General features: G+C 36.9%; 1 protein-coding gene across 4 annotated transcripts; it reads left to right on the top strand.

The window, feature by feature from the left end:
* Positions 1-11,076: 11,076 nt before the first annotated feature.
* Positions 11,077-23,295, top strand: LOC114539552 (hemicentin-1-like). 4 transcript variants are annotated; one of them, XM_028560187.1, is made up of 10 exons: positions 11,077-11,326; positions 15,283-15,316; positions 15,613-16,118; positions 17,202-17,237; positions 17,559-17,800; positions 18,199-18,375; positions 19,096-19,272; positions 19,548-19,724; positions 19,943-20,047; positions 20,937-23,295. In XM_028560187.1, the coding sequence occupies exons 5-10, from the start codon at positions 17,662-17,664 to the stop codon at positions 21,344-21,346; spliced, it is 1,185 nt and encodes a 394-aa protein (XP_028415988.1). In that variant the 5' UTR covers positions 11,077-11,326; positions 15,283-15,316; positions 15,613-16,118; positions 17,202-17,237; positions 17,559-17,661; the 3' UTR covers positions 21,347-23,295. The 4 variants fall into 4 exon arrangements, with proteins under 4 accessions (XP_028415988.1, XP_028415989.1, XP_028415991.1 ...); XM_028560188.1 differs by lacking the exon at positions 11,077-11,326 and having other exon boundaries at positions 14,502-16,118; positions 17,202-17,800; XM_028560190.1 differs by lacking the exons at positions 11,077-11,326; positions 15,283-15,316; positions 15,613-16,118 and having other exon boundaries at positions 17,141-17,237.
* The last annotated feature ends 1,482 nt before the right edge of the window (positions 23,296-24,777 follow it).

The following is a 24,777-nucleotide window of genomic DNA, read 5'->3' as shown; positions in this document are numbered from 1 at the left end:
TCGAGCAGTCAAACTCGTCATCCTCTTGCCAAGAAAATGCGACTGATGGCTTTAAAGTTATCGAGCAATCTTTCCGAACAAGAGGCCTTTCGCCTGACGCTATCGCCATCATTCTCAACTCTTGGCGAGATGGGAGCAGGAAGCAGTACCGAGGCTATCTTAAACGATGGATTCAATTTTGTGGTGAAAGGAAGATTGATCCAGTTCGAGCGCCTTTAGCGCAGGCGTTAGATTTTTTGACGGCTTTGTACAACAAGAATGGCCTGGGTTATAGCGCATTGAACACTGCCAGATCAGCTTTGTCCTCGGTTCTAATTTCTACGGAATTTGATTCATTTGGCTCTCATCCATTAGTCATTCGTTTCATGCGCGGGGTGTATAACTCGAGACCAAGTTTACCTCGATATACTGAGATTTGGGATGTCCGTATCGTGTTGGACAAATTAAAAGAAATGTCGCCCAATTCATCCCTGTCATTAAAAGATCTAACTTATAAACTTGTCATGTTGATTGCTTTGGTGTCCGCTCAAAGAGGACAAACTATCCATTTACTGAATACTCACAACATGACGGAAAATGATTCCTCCTTCTCGTTCACAATACCGGAACTGACAAAAACAAGCAGACCAGGGGATCCCGCCAAGGTCATAAAGTTGATGGCATTTGCCCCAGATAGGTGTTTATGTGTTTATGACTGTTTGAAAGAGTATATACAACGCACAGGTACTTTGCGGTCCGATGATGGACAGCTCTTTATCAGCTATATTAAGCCGTACAAGAAAGTCAGTCGGGAAACAATACGACGTTGGCTCAAACACGTTATGCTATTGTCTGGCATAGATATAAACATTTTTAAACCTCATAGCACTCGAGCAGCATCAACGTCTGCTGCAACACAGGCGGAACAGCCAATTAGTGAGATTCTTAACGTAGCGGGCTGGAGGTCCGATTGTACTTTTGCCAAATTTTATAACAAGCCAATTAAGCCAACTTCAGGCTATGCCGATACTATTTTGTCAACTTGATGTAACAAATGTGATTTTCATTATCGTAACGTTCGCGTTATTTTTTCGAGAGCTTGTATTTTCATATACCGAGATTGCGTGTTTGCATGCTTTAAAGTCTCACGTGATCACTAAGCGCAGCGGGTGATGAGGTAGAATTGAAAAATTAAACGAGACTTACCTGTAAGTCGAAGTTTGATTGTGATTCTGCCGAATCACCCAGAGCGCTTAGGGATTACGTGCCCTCCTCTTAGGATATTTCTCCCACCCGATGGTTTGGTGGTTTGCAATACACGCAATCTCTTCGTTAAAGTCTGATTAATGTCGCGAGGTCGCTATGCTTCTCACGTAATCCCTAAGCGCTCTGGGTGATTCGGCAGAATCACAATCAAACTTCGACTTACAGGTAAGTCTCGTTTAATTTTTCAATTTTTCAGGATGAACATGCTATAGAATTTAGCAAGAGATGGCTTGTTATGCAAATTACTGGAACACTGTATTTTTAATTTGATTATATGAACTTTGTGGTTGGCTGACATTTTTTACAATGGTTTTTCGATGGGGAATAATAATAAATACATAAAAACATGCATTGAGTAGGGCATCTTCAATTTGCAACAAATTTTATCAATTCCTGATAATGCAGTTTATCACCCCCCACCATTAAAGGGCTATAATTATTGGGCTGATCAGGGATTTTTGGACTAATGGAGGGATAAGCCCAATTGCATTTTTGTTAATTCATAAGACTATCATATTTGTACTATCATATTTGTACTACTTCTGCTACCAGGTATAATTCCCATATCAAATGCAAAGATTCAATGACATTTCTTAGGTCACACAGGTTTAAACTATTTTAAGGTACATTTCAAGAAGCATATATAAACATTGCCTGAACATAGCTCATTGAGGCACAAGGTATGACATAAATAAATATATGCCATTATGTAAATATCACTTCTGGTTATAATTATTGTATCCCCCTACTTAGTACAATAGCTAATCTGCTGCCCAGTATTTAGCACGAGCTTTGGCCTTTGTTTCCTTGGATTATGCACAAACATGGACACAGGGCAACATATTAAACTGCATACTTCCTGCAATCCTTTTATATTTCAGGGTTTAAGAAAAGTCAGATTGGTATCCATAAAAGACACTAAAAAATTACAACAATACAAAAAAAACTCAAGCATTTGAAAAACTTTATACAGTAATGTATATTGAAAATTGAAAACATATAAATAAAATAAAATATAAAGCTGTCAGCTAAAATAGTGTAAATTTTTTGGCTTTCGTCTACATTTTTTGGTATGCGAATATTTGTTTGTTTCATCATTGGCGAAAACAGCAACTATGACGTATACATAACTGAAATAAACGCTTTATTACAGGTTACTGATGATAGGTAAAAAAATATATCAAAAAACAAAACAACAAGGCTTCAGGGCAGAATTAAGAAACAAATATTCATAAAAACCAGGGGGAAATGCTGTTTAGTGACAGGCTCAGAATTGAGCATCGTCAGTGGTAATTACCATGGGCAAAGTACCATCAAAATGACGTGAAAATGACGTCACAGCTGCCAAAATCCGCCATGTTTATTGCTTAATTCACTTTTTTAGGCCAAAACATTAGGAGCAAGTCCTCCAAGAATTATTATATAGCTCAGTGGGCTCTTCCCTTTTTCCCTTCCCTCCGCAGCAAGTAAAAACAACAAAAGAGCCCTGGGTACGAGGTTGCATGTTCAATGCATACAGGTTGTGAATACAGCAAATCTGGTTCATTTTAAAAATGTTGAAAAACTACCCATGGCCATCCAACCAACTTTAATAAAATGATGGTTTTTGTAAACTAGCATACCTAGGGCAAATCATGAAATATGCCTTAGGTTGATCTGAAACAGCTCTAGAGTAATTTACAAGTGATGAACAACAGTTTTACAATAGACTTTTTATACTTAATTAAGACTGAGATATTAATAACTTTTTAAGTAAATTTCATGCCTAGATTTTAGGATTGGAGCAATTGTCGGAACAAAATATATCTTAGTTAAACATTTAAGTGTCATAAATTATAATATGAACACTTAATAGCTCGAAAGATAAGAGCAAAATTAATATGGATTATATATGACTGCATTTGGTGGAAATTCAAAATTTAAATCGCTAGTAAATTTGAAAATAGTGTTTATTCTTGTTCTGTGAAAGTCCAATTCATGCATCAAGTAATAAACAAGGTAGTTGTATATGGTATTCACTGGTGCTAAGAATTTTGTTGGCCGTTGGCCAGGCATTCTATAATTGCTCCGCAATATTTACATCGCAATGACCACGCTAAAGTTCATATAAGATGCCTTCAATCAAAACTAGAATGTCAAAGTAATATTGCAAGCTATGATTCATTGTGATTGATGACAGTAAAGTATGAAAAATCCGCAAAAATGCACACATACCTTCCATGATTCTGTGAGGGTCGGTTAGTGGGTCAATCTTCAAGTATCTTTAATTCACGAAATACCAATGGCAATGAGAAGGATGACAATGAGCAAAAGAATCCGCCAAAAAAATGCCGAAATAACCTCGAAATTACAAAAAACGTGTTCGCAAGTAAACAAATATAGGTAGTTACTTTGAGTGACCCCTCTTGAACTTTGAAGTGTATCGTGATTCCTAATTTTACCAAGCTCCATAACACTCCATATCCAACCATAGCCCTCCATAACACTACATAGCCATCCATAGACCTCCCAGTGAACTGCATATATTTATATATCTGGAATGATAACTTCACTCAGCTATATTATCATTCCTGAAAAACTTGCTCCTCCATTTCATTATGATTTCAGTAACTTTGTCCCACTTGTCCGCCATGTTTTTGAAGCAAAAAACATGGCGGACCTCGCCTTCTGCAGAAGTTTTGCTGACGCCATAAACGCCATATGGTCTCCTTTGCCCATGGTAATTACCACTGACCAGGTTGAAATCTGAACCTGCTACAAGAGTTGCTCCCCCATCGTTTATCTAAACAACAATATTCCCCCCTGCTTTTCTATCAATATTTTTGTTTTTGCCGTGAAGCCTTGTTGTTTTGTATTTTCGACTTATTTTTGGGCTACAAAGGCTTGCAGTAAGGCGTTTATTTCAGTTACAAGTCGTGTTTTGCTAATGCCAGAAAAAAAAATTAAAACGTAAAAAAAAATGTAGACGAGGGAATTTTATACGTTTAGCCATAGGTTACCCGAAAATGTGCATTAATTATACTTTTGGTGGAAAAAAATGTAAGGCGTAGAAAACGTATACAATGTAGATTTAAGTTCCTTACTTTGCCAAAACCTCTCTCCAGTTATATAGGGCTCAGTGTTTCTGCGGACGATTGTTATCCTCTAGCGCTTTGATTGAAACAAACATGGCCACCAAAACAAAATCGGTTTTATTTGTCTGTCTTGGCAATATATGCCGTTCCCCGATGGCAGAATTTCTATTTAAAGAAATGGTGAGGACTTCTTCACAACAAGTATCTTGGAGGATAGACAGCGCAGGTTATGTCGACTGGAATGAGGGTTGCTTCCCTGAAGAACTCGTTGAAATTGTCTTGTCGGAGAATTCAATTCCTGTGGGGGAACACCGTGCAAGGAAAATACGACAAAGCGATTTTGATGACTTCGATTACATACTTACGCTGGACGAAGCTGTCATGGATAAGTTGGCTAAACAAAAACCAAATGATTGTAAGGCAAAACTGGAGTTGCTTCGCCTTTACGATCCGGCACAAGAAATTGTCAAGGACCCATATTGTGGGACTAAAGCCGACTATGAGAAGGTTTTTCGACAATGCAAAGTTTCATTAACAAATTTCTTGAAGATTGTGAACGAGGTGTGACAGGGAGTTCTGTTTTGGAAATGATCAGGTCTGGAGAAGTAGTGATATAATATTAAGACTGATGAACATTGAAGTTTAATTGTTCAAAAACACTGAAACAATCACTTTAATATTTAAAACTGATTTCAAAGTTACAGGTTTTCTTTGTTGATATTATTTATTTATTAATCTTAGAAATGACGTTATTATAACGTTATGTAATTTGAGTTGTTGAGTAATTAAGCCATTTTGAAATTGCATTTATTAGAGCGGATTGAGTTTTTTTATTTTGTAGTTACATGAGGGGAAAGTTAACTCTTATGCTAGGAGTTTGGTTAAATGAAGTCCAGGGGCGGGTTGGACGAAGGCTGGACAGGGGGCAGCGAGATCCAACAGATACTGATTTTTTTTTAACCGTTCTAAAAATGCTTAAAAAGGAATGAAATTTCAGATTTGGAACCAACAATTATTAAAGAGGATTCTCGGCTTAGGATAAAATTTTCTTTTAAAATTTCATTAAAAAGCTTTTCACAGTTTTGTATCATTCGATCTCGCAACGAGAGCTCTCCACATTGGATTAGGGAATCCTCATAGTTCATATCTCTGACTGAATACAGTTGAAAAGGCTCTCTTTGGATTCATTCATTCGATGTCCTTACACAGATAGTTTGGTGAGGAGTAATAGAAAAAAACGGATGCCTATTCTAGAACAGGTCGTATGCAAGTCTTATAGAATTGTATTTTATCATTATCTGGCGCTTTGGCTCGCTTCAATTGGACTAACAGGTATAGGCCCCTTGTACACTTCGATATCATCTTATTTACGTACTTGTTCCATTTCAAGTCGTGTGTGAGATAGTTAAGCCAAGTAATTCTAATTCTTGGACAATTTCAATTGGTTTCCCATTCACGGTTTTCCGTTTATAATCGATTCTAAGTTCTATACAATTTTCATCATCATTCACTAGATCTGTACAGTAGAACTAACAGCTTGCTTTAAGACTACTTCCGAAGTCGTGAGGTCATCCATGGATTTTATTTGGTTATTTGGCATTAAGATGAAGAGCCAGGGTCCAAGTTTTGTGTCCTGTGCAACACCAGCGGGCACCTTCCGCCATGCAGAGTAGCAATCATTGCTTAGTTTAACTCGTTGTTGCCTTGTAGGGAGGAAATCGACGATCCAATTTAGGGTAGCGGTTGGCAAACTGAGATTCTTTAATTTACATACTAGGGTCTTATGATTATCAAGATCAAAAGCCTTTTGATAGCGAAAGAGAACAACTCAGACACAAAGTGCAATTGCCATAAGTTCCACCCAACCACGACATGACATGGCATGACATGACATGACATCTATAATTCGATGAAAACGTAAACTAGTCGATATAATGATAGGCTGGGTAAACAGCGTTCTCGCTAGAATGCCCCAGAATTGCAAGTGTATGGCAAGAACAAGCATAACTATGATTAATGTGACCAAGCAAGATATGTCAGATGTTTGTTTAAAAAATATACAAAAGAATGCACCCCATAGTAAAGAAAATTACGATAAATGAAGAAATTATTATGATTTTCTTTGCCGAAGCAAGTGCGTAGACTTTGTAAAAAGTTTTTCGTGACTCGCAGCTTAGTTGGACGAACTAATATATTCGACCAGGAACATGTCAGCAAAGTGGTGCTTTCTAAACGGCTTGCTACAGTGAATGGCGTCTAGCACGATTATACAAAAAAAGCATTTGTGCGGTGGTGATATCTGGAATGATTTTAGGTTAAAGTGATGCAGGCAGGACATTCTCACCGTTTTTACAAGAAACAAAAATCTTTCCAGGCTTTTTTGTGGGGCAAATTTACAGCAAAATTCCATCCAGGAAATCAAATCTGTTTATAAAAACGAATATTTTTAACGAAAATTTCTCAAAATTAACGCGCAATTTTGAAATGTGTGCATAATTTTTAAATATATATACAATTGACCTAAAAAAAAGGTTCTGCTATCACTGATTTTTTATTAATCACGTCGCTCTTTTCATGCGCCAATTAACTATGGCCGAACTTAGTTATCGAATTAGTTTTCCCACGAGAGTGACGTTTGGTTCGGGCAAAGTCAAGCAAAATCAATTTGAAGCGACGCTAAACAGCGTTGGAGCGACATCGGTACGGTTGATGCATTATCTGACATTGGACTATACGTTGCTCCGCTCATGCGCTGAACTAAATGCATAATTTTTTTAACATTTTCTAATTAATTCAGCCCGGAAGTTTCGGCTGATCATGCGCAAATGAACGTTTAGTCATGACGTCTCTAAGAAAGTCCAAAACGGATGCAAGTTTTAAACCTATTAAATCATACCACTTCACTACCCATACCTGATGCAACGCGTTTAGCGCTTTTAGATTTAGGTATTGCCGAATTGTTTTAACAGAAATGTTTACAAGAACAATTTAAAACAAAAAAATATTTAGAAGCCGGTTTCTGACTTAAGTCTATGGCCCATTTACGATGTTGCTGAGCTCATTGTTTATCATGTGCATGCCGGATATTGCATGTGCATTTTTGTAGTTATATCTCAGGAAGATAAATTAATTTGATTTCATTTAATTAACCAACTCTCTTGCTCTTTTTTCTGATAATAAGAAAATCATTTCACTTCCTTTCACTGTAGTGGCCGAAACGCTTTGTGGATATTATGGCGATATGCAACGGTTGAATGGTTTTTTGTTGATGTACAAGAAAATATGTACAAAGGGGTATACTGTGCAAAAAACTTAAAACCAAGTAATATTTCAGCCGAGTGCATGATGAAAATTTGCCTGATTGCCTGCTATTATTTTTCCCAAGTTTTGACCTCACCACGAATGCAATCACACTTAAGCAGATTTGCAAGGAAACCTGTCTGCGGGTTTTGAATGAATGTAGTGTGTATATAAATGCTATGAAACATTTTTATTTGCATGGGCATGGAAACAGAACAAACGGTGATAACATGGCGAGAGAATCTCATGTAAAAAGTACTCTTGAAATCTCTCAATGTTCAGGAAAGCCATCCGGAAAATCCGTTACTGCTGGAGACAATGTGGAATGCATTGTGTATGCTACGAAAGAGAACGTGGAAGATAAAGGTATTTTGGGATATTAATATGTTTGGATGTATCTTTATACGACACTGTAACTGACATGAAGTCTCTTTGACATTCCTTGTTGACAATCACCAGAGTTCCGAATTGTCTTCACTAATCCCCCGGGGTGGTTAGTTGCTGCGGCACTTGTTCCTACTGCAGCGACTCACGATTTCCGCACGAATTTCTCGGGGATCGTAAATCTCCCGGCCATTAAACACAAATTTCCATGATCATGATGACTACGTCACGATATGAAGGAAAATGAATATATTGAAGTAGAAACTTCAACGACATAAAAGCTATGCAATGTAATATGTAGTGCAGGTTATGAAGTGTGGCCCAGGAAGCATGATAATCTACGTCCCAAATATGGGGTGATTATTCCAAATATGGGAAAGACACAAGAAATAAGCCTTGCAACATGGTAACGTGCGAAGGTATGGACCCGCTAATTTTTTTCATTTGTGGCCTGGTTATTTTCTTCGGGTGATACAATGTCTATCATTGTCAGTCTTTAACTGATTAAAGTCATAATTTATTGAAGCGCTGACAAGTTACCAAAATTACATGTGGTATTTTTGCTTCTCTGATTGTAAAAATTACTGCTGTTCTTCTAATTTTAAGAGGAAAGTCATTCTCTGAAGTAAAATCCTTCACAAGAGTGTAATGTTGTCTGTTCTTTAAAGATCTTACATTCAAATGTACTCGATGTTGTGTATTCACAACTTGAGTCCTTCGGCTGCGTGTATGCTGCTCGTTATTCGGACCAGAATTTGGCGCCATATCCATATAGATTGTTAACTCATTACTCCCCACTTTGTTGGCTGACTATAGCGAAGGACAAATTCGACTTTGTAGAAGGTATACGCCCTCGATAGACATTTTAATATGTTGAAATAGAATAAGCTCAGAGAATTTAACTAGCACATTGCTTGAAGTAATAGAGAGCTTTAGATTTGACTACGGCTACGAGATTCGTTACCGTGGCGCGAAACAAACGTTGTATGCATACGCCACTTTGTGCTGGCATGATAAACCTCTGCAAACACAATAATAAACGCATGTTTATCCCGTCAAATATTTCGGAAATTTTATCCTCACCATTTCCAAAAATACACGTATTCAAAGGCCATATGCACGTATTCAAAAACATTTCTCTAATTTTTTTTTCTGGAAAAAACCGAAAAAATGTCAACTTTTATTGCTTTTTAAATCACGTAGTCAGGACTACGAAGTTTTGTTAAAATGCCGTAGTCAGATGAGCGAGGGCTACGTGCCTCTGGCGTCAGTACGAAGTTTCACGAATATCACGTCAATGAGACGAATCTCGTAGCCGTAGCGGGAGTCCTAGTCCAATCTAAAGCTCTCTAATATCGACTCTCCGTATAATGTTAAAGCACTGAAAAATACTTGTTTCGGACAAAAAAACGAAGAAAAATATGCTAAAAAAGAAAAAAATCCCGCAAATATCGATCTGCCCGCCATAATGATTTATCTACCTTTTATGGAGGTATATGTTTTTCCACTAAAGCACCCGGGTACGAGGCCGCTCTTGTACCCGAGGGCTTCGCCCGAGGGATATATCTTCCCGAGGGGGTAATATTTCGTCGAATTCCCCGAGCGGAAGGTCTATAAATTATATATTATATCGCAACAACGTGTGGGTGAAATGGCTTCTTTTGCCTCTATTTTTGAAATTGTTGACAACCTCGAGTCGTGTGCGAGGCATCCACGCGTGGTACACGCAAACTCGAATACCCCGCTGCAGCGGGGTATTCGACTTTTATAGCATAATGTGAAAAAATTCGATGGACTCCATGATTAATTTACTGATCACGTGGTACAAATCGAACTTTCTGATTGGATGATTTACAGTTGAGATATAATATTATAAGTTATTAACCCTCCATGCATTTACGGCAATGCAGCAAACGCTGCCATCGCTCCTTTGTGATATAGGAACGTTTCCGAATATAAGACTAAGTCACTAAAGGGCTGCTACGTGAGTCCGGTTACTGAGGTTATTTAGTGAAGCGTAAAATGTTCTTTGAGGTATTGAAATATGTCTTTTTGAAACAAAACAGGCACATGCTATAATTATTGTTAGGATAACTACACGACTACCAGGATCATGTTATGTACTCATTTCAATACCTGAGAATCCATTTTACGCTTCCGGAAACGGGCTCATGTGAACAGCCCTTAATAAATACTTCATTTTCATCAGCATTTTATTCACAATCTTTCACAAATCATCTCTATATATCCGTCTGCATCCAATGTTTGCATATGAGTTCGTATTTACATTTGATCCAAAGCTTTGTGCATGTATGTCAACAGTCTAATTTAGCATATACCTGATAATATGTGCTAAAGATAACAATATAAATAATTTGTTATTTACCTAGTGTCAAAATTTCTCTTTTCTGCTTTCCTATTGGCCAAGAGATCCACCCTGCCGATATTGCTTCATATTCTAATCTATACAGGTAATGTCCAGGGATTGGCTCTTCTTTGGCCTCCAGTTTATTTTCATTTTGACAGCAGTTACTGACTGACAGCACTTACTTACTTTGACAGCACTTACTTACTGACACCTAGAAAACGCAGTGTGTTTTGTTGCCCCGAGACCGCTATGCTGTTAGCAACAGCGGTCTCGGGTTAGCAAAACACACTGTTTCCCTCGGCGTCAGTACAAAAGTATCAATTGTCTAGGCTAAATGTTGAGTTGATAAATGGGTTAAAAATAATTCACAAAATATGTAACAGCCAATATTTTACAGGACGTGACGTGACATATGAGAAGTTTTGAAGGAGTAACATATCGCTTGCGAACTGAAACCTCATCAGCAGATCAGGCGCTGTGAACTTATTCTTGTCTAAATTTAGGAAATAATAACGTGGGCATTTCTACCTTAAAAACTTCGCGGATTACAGTATTAGATGTTCGAGGTGATTTAATATTTGTACACGGAAGTGCCACACACAAGACCTCCCGGCTTGTGTCAAGTATACTTAATTTTGGAAACATGCGTCATTCAAGTACAATTGAAAATCCCCACGTAGAAATCAGCTTTTACGGAGAAAACTATTGCGGTACAAACGCTTACAAGTTACAACGGTTGTGAAATAATTCTGCAACAGTTGTAAATATCCAATTTGGTTGAAAAGAGATTTACGTGCGGAGTTGTTGTGAAATTTAATAACCGAGCAACATCAGTAAAAATATAATTAACGGATAAACGAGAACAACATGGCTTTGATGTACGCTTGGCAGCGTTATTTTGATGCCAGTTGTACTGTAATGATTCTTGCAACGATCTTCAACTCAAGTATTGCAGGTAACATCAGGGAGTTTCTAATTTCTGTTATACTGTGTTTTCTGGCAGCTTAATTTACACATGTATAATTATAACGCTCGCTGTGGCCCAGGCTTTGATGTGTCGCTATCGGTTCAGCGTTGTGCGTTATGCCTTTTGGACTGAGTTGTGGAAAGTTTCACGAAAAGGGCCGTGAAAGAGCATGCACCTAGAATGAGGCTTTTAAAGACGCTTATGACGTTTGTCGAACGATGTGATTGTTTTATATATATTCAAATTCAAGCTAGGAACAGTTGATGGAATAATGCGTCAACTATATAGGTCCTCCGGCAGGAAGGATTTATATATACTTCATATCAATATAATTCTACTTGACCGCGGTGGGAATCGAACGCGCGACCTTCAAATTTTTAGAATGATGCTCTACCGTCTGAGCTACAAGACCAAGTTGGGAACGACACTTGATTTTTACTTAAGTTGTTATTGCATTACGGAGTTTCGTCCTTAAATGTCGTTGTGCAGTTAATTCTGCAAATGTTCATATATGTGTGTTTTTATTCTATTTGAGCCATGCATGTGTTCACTTGTGGATATATATGTCAGGTGTGTGTTTTATATGTCCACATGCATAAATATACCCACAAGTGAACACAAATAGAGTAAAAACACACATATATAGATACTCAAAATCTAATTAAAATTGCATATGTTGTGTAATATGATTGAAATCCCATGCAAATGCAATCATAAGCAATTCTAATTTGATTTCGAGTATCTATCTATATCTATTTGCGGCCAACGTTTTTGCAAATAGGTGCATGTGTATAAATATATATATATATATATATATATATTATATATATATATATATATATATTATATATGTATGTATATATATATATATATATCAAGCAGAAAATTCTACTTGACCGCGGTGGGAATCGAACCCGCGACCTTCGCATTTCTAGAACGATGCTCTACCGTCTGAGCTACAAGGCCAAGTTGGGAACGACTGTTACTTAAGTTGTTATTCACATTACGGAGTTTTGTCCCTACGTGTCGTTATGCAGTTATACTTGTGTATATGTTCTTTCTACACAAGTATGCACTTATACTTGTGTAGAAAGAACATATAAAACACAGATCACATATAACCCCACAAGTGAACACATGGCTCAATTAAGAGCAAAGTACAAATATATCAACATTTGCAGAAGTAACTGGATAACGACACGTAAGGACGAAACTCCGTAATGTCAATAACAACTTAAGTAACAGTCGTTCCCAACTTGGCCTTGTAGCTCAGACGGTAGAGCATCGTTCTAGAAATGCGAAGGTCGCGGGTTCGATTCCCACCGCGGTCAAGTAGAATTTTCTGCTTGCCCGGTTGGTTATACTTGTTCATATTTTTTATATATATGAACAACAACATGATGAACGAAATCATTGAAGCATTAGAAATCAAGAAACATATAGGCAATTTGATAAAGCAAGGATGCATTGGAAGAACGATTTGCATATAACATTGCTTTTCAAATTAGTTTATTTAGTATTACGGGATATTTTGTGTATAAATGGGGGATAGATTATCTGATATGTTATTAGTCCACTGAAGAAGCCATAACTGGCGAAACGTCTGGAGTATTTAATTGTATATTAAAGAATTTTAACTGTTCCTGTAGAAGTTTCTTTTTGTTTCACTCTCATATATATATATTATATATATATATTTATATATTATTCACTAAAAATCTTATGAAGTAAACCAAGTTTATTTTAATTTATCTTTATACTAACTCTATACTTTGGTATATCGAGCACTCTACTCATATATGTTTCTAAATACATATTAAAATATATATATATATATATATATATATATATATATATATATATATATATATATATATATATATGTATGTATATATGTATATATATATATATATATTATATATATATATATATATATATATATTTTTTTTTTTTTTTTCTGACATACTTAAAAGTTCCGTTTCAGTCGCGTACAGTTCGTCTTTGCGCTACAGAAACCATAAGAAGTCAATTAAAAACGAACTGTACACAACTGAAACGGAACTTTCTAAGTATGTTTGGAAACTGAAAAGAAGCGAAAGAAAAGTGTGTGTGAAATGGTCAATATTGAAACAAGCCATCCTAAGATCTCCTGGAGCTCCACGATGTGGTTTATACTTTGCGGAAAAACTGTGCATAATACGTGCAGATGAAAATAAATGTTTAAACAAGCGCTCTTAACTGTTTTTAAAATGCTGCCATAGGAACAAGTTTAATGCCGGAAGTTTTAGGTGCGCGCACAAGCATTAGCGCGTGAGAGACGAGTAACCGTTGATGCATGAAGTAATCAAATACAGGGTGTATCAGAAAAAACTAGAAGATTTTAAAATGTTCAGAAAACTATCATTTTATCAAGATATCTCAAAAATATATTTACGTCTAAGTATTTTAGCATCTTCTGGCTTATCTAAGAGTAAAAACTAGCAGAAAAATTAACCTCGAAAAGCGGGAGAACGGTTTGTAAAAGCTTCATTTTTAACCGCTTGTGCAAAGAAAATGAGACGTTCAAAATCCAAGTTCAGTTAAAGAGGTGAAAGTTTGGAATCTTTTGTGGAATGTATCGCAATTTCAAAAAATTTGATAAACATTAGGTCCGCCGCGAAACGTTTCAAAATTGGATTTTTTTCCCCGTTTACTCTGCTCTCTCGTAACTTTTTACACGCAAGAATGATTACATGCATGAGTGATAGTTGGAATGACGTACTTAAACATAACAAACAATGAATACTCTTGTTTTATTGTTTTCATTTAACAAAGAGTGCTCGTAATTACGTCATTCCAACTATCACTCATGCATGTAATCATTCTTGCGTGTAAAAAGTTACGAGAGAGCGGAGTAAACGGGGAAAAAAATCGGCGGACCTAATGTTTATCATATTTTTTGAAATTGTGATACATTGCACAAAAGATTCCAAACTTTCATCTCTTTAACTGAACCGTTCTCCCGCTTTTCGAGGTTAATTTTTCTGCTAGTTTTTACTCTTAGATAAGCCAGAAGATGCTAAAATACTTAGACGTAAATATATTTTTGAGATATCTTGATAAAATGATAGTTTTCTGAACATTTTAAAATCTTCTAGTTTTTTCTGATACACCCTGCATTGTATTGAATTTTTGCCTCGGAGCACGTTCTTCATTTAGTCGCTAGTCGCTGAAGACTTTCCGCCATCTTTGTTTTGTGACACTTCACCTGGAGGGAGAAATGACCCCGATGCAATACCTCAGATAAAAAGCTTTTTTTATGGAACAATGGAATCGGGGAGACGGAAAGCAGAGGGAACAGGATAGAAAAATTCCACAAAACGTGAAACAAAATTTTAAACCAAGCAAGCTTTTCCCTGACTTCCCTGTTTTTCGTTTTTACTGTTCCTCGATTTTATAGATATCCAGTCCTAAAAAAATCATTCGTGCTCACTCGTGGTCATCCGTGGTCATCGGTGGTCACTCGTATTTACTTTTACACAAAAATTAGTAGTTCTAAAAAGTACATACGAGTGAACCACAAGTGACCACGAGTGACAACGGATGGATCACGAGTGACCACGGATGGACCACGAGTGACCACGGATGGACCACTAATGGCTACGAGTGACCACGGATGGCGCGCGCATTGTGGCTTTACTTATGCCAGGCTCGCACAATATGAAAATGGAAGGCAAATGAAAAGACTATAGTCTAAAAGCTAATATTTATAGCAATACAAAGCGACTGGCCTCTGTAAAAGTCGAAAATTCGAATATGATGCAATACACTATCAATAGGTCGTGAAATACGTTTTTTGTATTAATTCCATTTAAAACAATTTTCCAATTCGACACCAGAGGAAATTAGCTGTATCGAAGATAATGCAACAACTCATCCTTCACTGTTCACTCCATTTTTTGTAGATAGACATCGTCTTCAAGACAGCGATAGCAACAGGTAAAAGTAGTTTCGTTCTTATTTCCAGCATTCATTGTAAGTGCATGCATTTAACTGAATTGTTTATAGAGAGAAAGCATACTTGTTGAAAATCACGTCTCGTGAAGAATCCCGTTTATCTTAAGCCTAGTCGTAAATGTCATGAACAGGTCATTTTCACCGATTAGAATTAGTCCGGATGTGGAAACCAGGCATTAGTAGCAGTGGCGTAGAGGAAGCACTATATAACTGAGGGGGGGGGGGTCATATAATATATGAATAAGTCCCCCCCCCTCAATAGATTACTTCTTATTTAGAACATGTATTCCTGCTGAAGCTGAGCCGATACTGAACTCAAGTTCGTGTTACCCTTTGGTCAATTTCACCCGGCCTTTTTGTGAAAATCATGGTATTATGTTACCAAAGTACGTTTATAGAACTCCGGATTATCAAATTGATAAAAACGAGGAAATGAATAGAGCTGAAAAAAGAGCTAAAAGGCTGGGCGAGTCAAAGATTCGAAGTTGGTTCAATATCAATATCAGTAAAATGCAACAATGTTTTCGCATTCTTAGTATATCTCTCTGTCATTTCATTTATCCGATTTGCGACCAAACGCAAAGCGTCTATCAAGAGCAAAAAATTTGCCGCGAAACGTATTTTAACATTAAACGCATATGCCATGACATTGTGGAATTATTTATAAAATATGATATAAATCGCTATCCCGAGAGAAAGAAATTGACCCGGGGGGAGCTGCAACCATACAGGAATGCTGGTGACTCGCCAGAATGCTGGTACGAAGATTTTGAAGACTTGACAGGTAATTTGATTACAACAAGATTTAAGAGTGCACAAGTTTAAATTAAAGTGATTTGTTCATTGACGTGAATTGAAAAACAAAACACTTTCACATATGCGACGTTACAACCGCCAGAAAGGTCAAGGAAAACTCATTTTTTCACTTTTTACCGCTCAGTCTGTTCATAATTTCGTTTAATTCAAACGAAATACTTTACAGAAAAATTTCCGTTGGTTCAAAGCTGAAATAATCCTAGGCCGGTTGATCGAAGCCACAGAATTTTTTCTAACGGCGCCGGCCACTGATCCTATTTCGTAAAAGTTGAGTTTAGTGAAAGTTGAGTTTAGTGAAAGTTGAGTTTAGTGAAAGTTGAGTTTAGTGAATGTTGAGTTTAGTGAAAGTTGAGTTTAGTGAAAGTTGAGTTTAGTGAAGGTTGAGTTTAGTAAAAGTTGCAGGTTGAGTCTAGTGAAAGTTGAGTTTAGTGAAAGTTGAGTTTGGTGAAAGTTGAGTTTAGTGAAAGTTGAGTTTAGTGAAAGTTGAGTTTAGTGAAAGTTGAGTTTAGTGAATGTTGAGTTTAGTAAAAGTTGCAGGTTGAGTCTAGTGAAAGTTGAGTTTAGTGAAAGTTGAGTTTAGTAGTTAATGTTAGCCTTGAAATACGATTTCTCACTTTTCGATTTTTTTCAGTTTCCAACCAGCGTTAATTTTGAGGAAATATATTTCCCTCTATTTCACCTCCGAGGAAAATACCCAAGTATAATCAACAATGAAATTTTTTTTTGTCAGTCAGTTTATATAATCGTTACACAACATTAAATGTAAAGTTGTTAGAACATGCGTGGTCATATATATTTATTGCAACAATGAACAGTAATATTCAGGGCCGAAACTAGAACGATAATTGGGGGGGTGTTTATTCATATATTCAGTTCTGCCCGACGGATTTCCATTGTGAGCTTTTGCACTTACAAAAGAAATCCGCAGGGCAGAACTGAATATATGAATAAACAACCCCCCAATTATCGTTCTAGTTTCGGCCCTGGTAATATTTCATCTGCTCTACGACTCTGAGATGAGTTACAATTTTTTCTGAATCTCTGATTCTAGATACATCTCCGGAAGTTGGATCGGCAGCCATTCTGGGTAAGCATGCATACATGAGCATGCACACATATTGTCAATTTATTTTTTCCTTTACTATGTCATAGTTGTCAAACAAACTTGCAAGGATATATGCTAACAAACTTTTACCAACTTTTTTCCCGACTTTTTTATAAACTTGTGCGTTTTGCCTTTGCGTGATAACTTTGGATTCGCATTTGCAGCATTATAGGTGTAAATATACAAGCGCCATTACGCTGGCTGAGGGGCAACTTGTGTCTATTTTCACTACGCACCTCATGACGCTATTTTAACACGCGAGTGGCCTAACCTGCTAAGCTGAGCTGTGCTTTTCCCACACAGATTGTCTTTACTTAAACGGAAGCAGTTACCATGGCAACATATCTGTGACAGCCTCGGATATTTATGTCAGTCATGGACAGAACAATGTCCACATCGTCATACCATGAACACCACATATCCAGAATTAAATAACGCCAAGAATTACTGCCGCAATCCCAAGAACTCGGGAAAAAGACCTTGGTGTTTTACTACAGATAGAAACAAAAGATGGGAGTACTGTGATATCCCTAAGTGTTCACCAGGTACTCGTTTTCAATACACATGAGGGGAGCCCTGATGATGATCAATTGAAATCAACTATGTTGAGATCAACTATGTTGAGATCAACTATATTGAGATCAACTATGTTGAGATCAATTTTTCTTAAAGCATGTTAGCTAACTAAAATACGTGAATATCTGCCCCCAATTATCGTTCTTGCGCGCCCATGTGCCGGGCGGAAATCTATATGTTGTAATTTCTGTTTACCCCTTTACTGCATGGTCATGCTTAATACGCAACAATAATTAGTGCGAGGAAGAGATGCATGTCTGGAGGAGGTTGATCTACGGCTTGAAATACACAACGGAAGAAGTACAGAAGTTTGCATCGCAATGCCTTACTAACAATTGAAGTATGAAAAGTTGTTTGTTTTATTTAGTTCACGGTAATTATGGCAATTGGTCATTAAAAGAAAAGTGTAATGTGAGTTGCGGCGAAGGTTTTGAAACATGGCTGCGAGATTGTAAAAATCCTGAGCCAAAGTTTGGTGGAAGAAACTGTAGTAAAATCGGAGAACCAGTTGAATACAGACCGTGTAGGGCAAAACCCTGTCCAGGTAAGGAAATTACCTAGCATGCATGCAAAAAATGAGCCGCTGACATTGTTGCCAAGTGCTGTAACGCCCTGGAAATTATCTTGTTGTTTTAACATAGCTGAAACTGGACAGCTTAAGCGTAAGCAGAATTTCATTGGTTGCAATTACAACTGCAAATGAGTAGGTTGTGCCCCGGAAAATTTATAAGCTTTCGAAGTTAATAAAAGATGAAGCACTTGAAATCAACACGTGCAGAAGGTAGTTAAGACTTATGAAAATTACAGTACAGTCCAGAAATAACCTAACACTGTGCATAGTTGCGGATCGCTTTCGAACGGAATGTTATGAACAGAACGACAACACAATAATCATATCGAAAACATCTTAAGAAATGTCTGTCAGACCGAGTTAGGCCGACATTTATAAACCTCCGTCTCACCGCGGTTCGACCTTGGTCTGACCGAGTTCAACCATGATCACCGAGGTTTGACCTAGGTTAACCGCGGTTTTTTGATATTTCTGTAATTATAGCGTATAGTGGAATAAATTTTACTTATCTAAAAATGACTTTTAAGTGCTCTCGATTCGTCCCAGCGTAAAGTTCGTTTTAAATACGAACCAAAGACCATATGCATTTATACAGCAACAACAAAGAAAATGACGGGAAAATTTTTCAAACTTGTTATGACACTCATAAATGTTCACGTTATTCACTGAATTTTATATTGTGGGTAATTCTAGTCAACAGCGGTTATGGCAACTGGAGTGTCATTATTCCTTGCAATGTTTCGTGCGGTGAAGGAGTTGAAATATGGCAACGTAATTGTGATAATCAAGAACCAAATTACAGCGGCAGTAACTGCAGTGGGCAGGGAAACTCGATTGAATTAAGGAAATGCAAAAGAAAAACTTGTCACAGTAAGAATTAAACCAACTATACGTGCTGAAGAGTAACTACATGATATTGTTTTTTGCTCTCTGTGCTTCTGGCAATGAAATATTCAATTCGTTTACAATGTTCAGCTCTATCAATCAAAACCAAAAATTGTTCCACTTTAGACCGCCAGTGGAGGTCACTAATTATTGTTAATCATGTGCCAACAGAACTGGAGTAGCTTCTTTACAAAATACTTCAATTTTTAGCTGCATTACAACCCGGGAGGAAGTGCCTCATTCTAATTTTCATTTTGCAGTTGCTGGTAGTTATGGCAACTGGACAAAGGCGTCTCCCTGCAGTGTCACGTGTGGTCAAGGTGTTGAAATATGGATGCGACTGTGTAATATACCGCCTGGAGCTGATTTCAGTGAGAATTGTAGTAAGCTGGGAGCAGCTTATCGGTTTCAAGTATGTGAGATGAAACATTGCTCAGGTAACCATTATTTGTTTCAGTAAATCGCAATATTTCTCTTAAGACAAAAATATACTAACAATCTTTTTATAACATGCACAATTTCATGCGTTCCTTCCGATGAGACACGCGCGCCTCATGTAGGAGTGTCTCCAAATATACCTTTTTTGTTACGTATATATCGCCTACAACTTAATTTTTCTGGTTTCTTTTTGACAACATCACTTGTACATTTTTAGATCTTTCCAAAACCCGGACGATTTCTATTATCATTGCTACTGTTGTTTCTGTGTTTCTCGTCGTAGTTTTTGTTTTGATCGTTCGAAAACAAAAACCCAAAGAAGGTGAAATACTGATTTAATTTACTGATTCATACTGATTTAATTTACTGATTCATTCTGAACAACAACCCAGCACATTGTCGTTTCAACTGCAGGGAATGTTAATATAATAGTGCATGCATAAAATAATCGCCTTGAATTGGCTATAAGCACATTGTTCAATTATCGATTCAAATGGCATCCCCAGAAAGAAAACCAGGGGACGTGCCTCTTAGTTTTATTTTAAGCTGAGATGATCTTCACTCCGCTGAAAAAGAATGAAGTTTACGAACAGTAACGTCTAGAGCGTGGGAGAATGGGTTAGCTACCCGGGACCTGAGACCAGGGGCCAAGCAAAAACTGGACTAATGTTATGTGCGATAAAATAGTGTTACGAAAACACATTAACAAGCTAATCTCTAAGTGTCCAAAATACTAAGGAATAATATATATAATGTAGGAGCTAAAAATTTAATTATAGTCACAGACTGCATATCTAACATGGATTCACTACATTATTTACCCTCGTTTTTCATTCAACGCTCATCCTATCATGCATGTTCAGTTTCTACCCTTTAAGATAATGGCCCGCATGTAGAGCATACAGTTCCAATAGAATAAAACTCCGATGTGCCCCGAACCAAAATCTGCTAAACTTAATATTATACAAAGTAAATTGTGTTCTCTCACTTTGTATTCGATTTTACTATATTTCCTGCAGTTAGGGTCATTTTTATGTCGCTGCATATTTTGCTACAGATAATTAAGAAGAAGTCATTACATCATTGTTTTGTCCCCGCCCTACGTTCCGCGAGGTCTAGCGACGCCACTGTTCCAATCACCAAGCAGGTTGTAAACAATCAGAGAGTTAATAATCATGGTATAATTATAGCAGAAATTTTCATTCTTATAGACTCTTCACATTCAGCAACTCCGGAAAACCGTCCTCGAGAGTACGGTAATCTTACACCTGATGGAAATCCGATTCCACACTATTCACGTGGTGTTGTGCTGTGGAGAAGAGATTATGTCAACACACGTTGTTCGCAGAGCTCTTGGTATGACAGACTCCAGCTTTTTCCACCATTGGCTGTTGATTGGCTTCGAAACGCGTGGGGAAATTTTGATGAGTCTGGCAACCATGTATATGACGTCCTGGGACGTCATGTCAGAAATGTCTTCGTTCCTTACGACGATTTGTGTTTCAAAACAAATACGGTGCAAGAGGGAAATGGGACAGAACTTTACGACACTCCAGAAAGATCCTCAGCAGTCATATTACCCACAGAAATTGCTAACTATCCCACAACCCAGATTGCTTAATAATTAACATCTGTCTCTCTTCCCTAGAAGTCGTCTAGTTTTTTTTTATCGAAGAACTCTCTCTTTACAGCGTTAGTAGTTTGGTATTCATTTTTGCATTTTCCCCAAGCTTGGGAAAATTTCCAGAATTCATTTCTCATGCAGCACATCTTCAGCAACATTACCAAGCAAATTCAATGAGATTTTATTATCGTACTTCGGGTCTATTTTATGTTAAAATAAGGTTATTCATGCAACGCAACATCGCGACATGCACAGCTGGATAGAGCATCCGAAAATTAGTAAAATCAAAAACCTTTAGCAATGAAACTTTAAGAAACCTGCAAGTTTTGTATAAGTTATCGTAATAGTAAGGAAATAGAGCAAACGATCCTTACATGAGGAGAAAACGCCTCACCGATATTACGAATAACGCGTTACTGGAAAGTAATTTTGCGAAAAATAATTGGCTGATAATTCTATAACTTATTGCTGCGGAGCGAGCGAGCCTGAAGCGAGCGAGCGTAGCAGCAGTCTAATTTGTGCAGAGAGGGGGTTCTGAACTAAATTTTATTTAGCGCAAGGAATTGTGGTCGTGCGCGTTTTTATGCGTAGAAGACAAATTTTAAACTCGCTCATATCCATGTGCTTTTTCATTTCGATGGACAGGATCTTCAAATTTTTGTTAAACTTTAAAGCTTCTGTTCTATTTGACTATTCAAGGTAAGATATTTTCATCTTTTGTTCATATGTTACGTTTACAGTTGTTTACAATTTTAACTTGTATATTTATGAAACGCCAAAAGCATACACTCGATCACAGCTAGATTCATGCTGTTTATATACGCACTATATAAATTATTCTAGAATATTAGGGTGTACTATATACAATTTTCTAATTCGCTTTGTTTGAGCAGTTGAGCTGTCAGTGCTGTGAAGCAAATCAAGTCTTATACATACAGATGCCTTAAAGTCTTTTTTATCCATTGACATTTGTATTCTTTTGCTGATTTCCATATTTTGCGTCAAATGATGTTTCAAGTATGCGGCTTGTCGCTTGCGAGTCGTGTTTAATAACATGACAGAGTCGCAGATAAAATATGCAATTGATCGTCTAAATTGCCTGACTGAATCGTTCAGATTCGTGAAATGTTTGACTCATTTAAAATTAGGTTACTGTAAGCATAGGCATATGTTTTTATTCCTATTTTACAATGAGCTAAATGTTTTTGTTATTTAGTGCTTTTACCGGATCTTCACGTGGTTTCTGATTACACGTCTTCTCGAGCGCGTTCAAAGTTCAAAGTATTAAGTGATGTTTTGTTACTCTTCACATGAAGCCAAACATTTACATGGACACAACAAAGACAAATAGCATATTTAAAAAACAAATATCCATGTTACCAAAAAATGTTCTATTTTGTTAAACATGTGCTACTGGGCCTGTATTTTCGCTTTGTTGCGGGGAAAATGTCGCTACGCGCGCAAAATTCTACTTAATATTACTATTATTGTTAATACTCCTGTTGTGATTCGTGTGTTAAAATATTTTTAAAACTAGCTGCTTCTAAAGACTTTGATTAAACGAGCTGCAACTCGCAAGACAGCATTGATATAGCATATATTGACCTAAATATTGACGTCATTGACAGTGTTCTCGCTAATAGGTGTTAATTCATCAACAGCCCCAGCGAGTTAACGCTCAATAGAGGCTCGCTTTGCGTTTTTTAAGCCTGCTATTGCTATTAGTTAAAACGGATTTAGTTTACTAACATTTCATATAACAATTCACTTGGACCCTAAAATGCTCGCAGCAATCACTACCTTGCAGGTGACCTAGTTTTAGTATAAATTTCGAGGTGACTAGTGGTTTTCCTGCATTCTGATTGGTCAAAATTCACCGTCTCTGAAGTGATAGTCACTGGTCAGTGAGTGCAGATTTTTTATATAATTTTTTCAAATTAAAAATTGAAGCAATTATGAATTTTTTTGAAATTGTGTTTTTTATTATTTGTAAACACCTCGAAATTTATACTAAAACATGTATTCGCCTCAGGTTCGGTGAAATCCATTCATTGTTTTGAATCATCTTGGGAATTGAGATTTTCTTAATTTATCTGAAATAAGCTGTCATTTATAGAATTATTTTAATATCTTTGTAATTTATTATTCATGATAATTTATTAACCGTAAAGCATGAATTATTCGTGTTTGCATTTGATCCAAAACAATGCAAGCGTCGTGTCACTTCTCCTCAACTGAAGCGTTGGGAATTTATGGCAGTCTAAATTTAAGAAATAATAAGTTTATTTTTTAATTTACAAGCCTATTTGACGTTTAATTTAGCCTCTGATGTTTGAGGAGATTTGATATTTATACTGAAGTAGCCTGCTGACATACGTGATCAAAATGAAAATGAAAAACCTCCGCCGGAAATCAGAGCAAACATTTGCCGTAGAAACGCTTACAGCGGTTGAAAAGTAATTCTACAGCAGTTTATACGCATATCCAACTTTGGCTAATACGATTTGTACTTGCCGAGAGTTGGTGTAAAATAATTTATTAGCCTGGCTACATCGCTGAAAATATAACTTTGGATCTGTTTACATGGAGCCGAGTTACCCGGCTAACCGAGTTACTCGACTTGCCGGGAGAAAACGTTACGGAGTTTTACTTTATTGTGTTATATAGTGTTACACTTAAAATACACACACTGTCTAGACATTGACAGTATAATAGTATGAACAAAGCTTATGTTCTGAAAAATTAAAAACATGCAAATTTAGGGCGATTTTTACACCAGAGGGTTTGCATTAATTGACAGTACTGTAATTGTACAAAAGACCAATTGTGCAAAAATGAATATTGTGATGAACTATAAAGTTGCTCTGAGTCACTCACCAGGAAAGCTAAAAAAATTAGCTTGACAACAATGGGAATCGAACACGCGAAATTTTTTTTGCCAGTCCAATGCTCTTCCAACTGAGCTACTATTAATATTGCGTAAGACTCAGGTATATGAAATGGATATATTCATTCGCATAACCACTGCACAGAACGGACTAAATTACTTTGCAACATGGTGGACATATCGACATGCAGCTGTGTATAAACACAAGTACATGCAGGCAGGAATATCTCCGCATTCCGCATCTTATTATTTATTCGTGGAATGCGGAAACTTTGCTTTATGAAATGTGATATGAAAATATAATAATCCGAGTTATACCCAGCAACAGGCAATTTTAAAGCTATTGAAAAAAAACTATCCAGTGAATAGCGCTAACCGGCTTTCATACAACCGGCCCAAGTTGCGTAACAACGAAAAGATCCTGTGGTCCAGATTTGACAGGACGTGACATATGATATGTTATCATGGAGTAACACTACACTTGCCAACTAGAACCGCATCAGCAAACCAAGAGAAACTGATCGCAGTTTAAATTTAGGTA

This window comes from Dendronephthya gigantea, unplaced genomic scaffold (genome assembly GCF_004324835.1).
Source record: "Dendronephthya gigantea isolate DGI-Jeju-01 unplaced genomic scaffold, DenGig_1.0 000206F, whole genome shotgun sequence".
Classification (NCBI taxonomy): Eukaryota; Metazoa; Cnidaria; class Anthozoa; order Malacalcyonacea; family Nephtheidae; genus Dendronephthya; species Dendronephthya gigantea.
The sequence above is the reverse complement of the archived record's forward strand: the minus strand, read 5'-3'. Positions and strand labels throughout refer to the sequence as shown.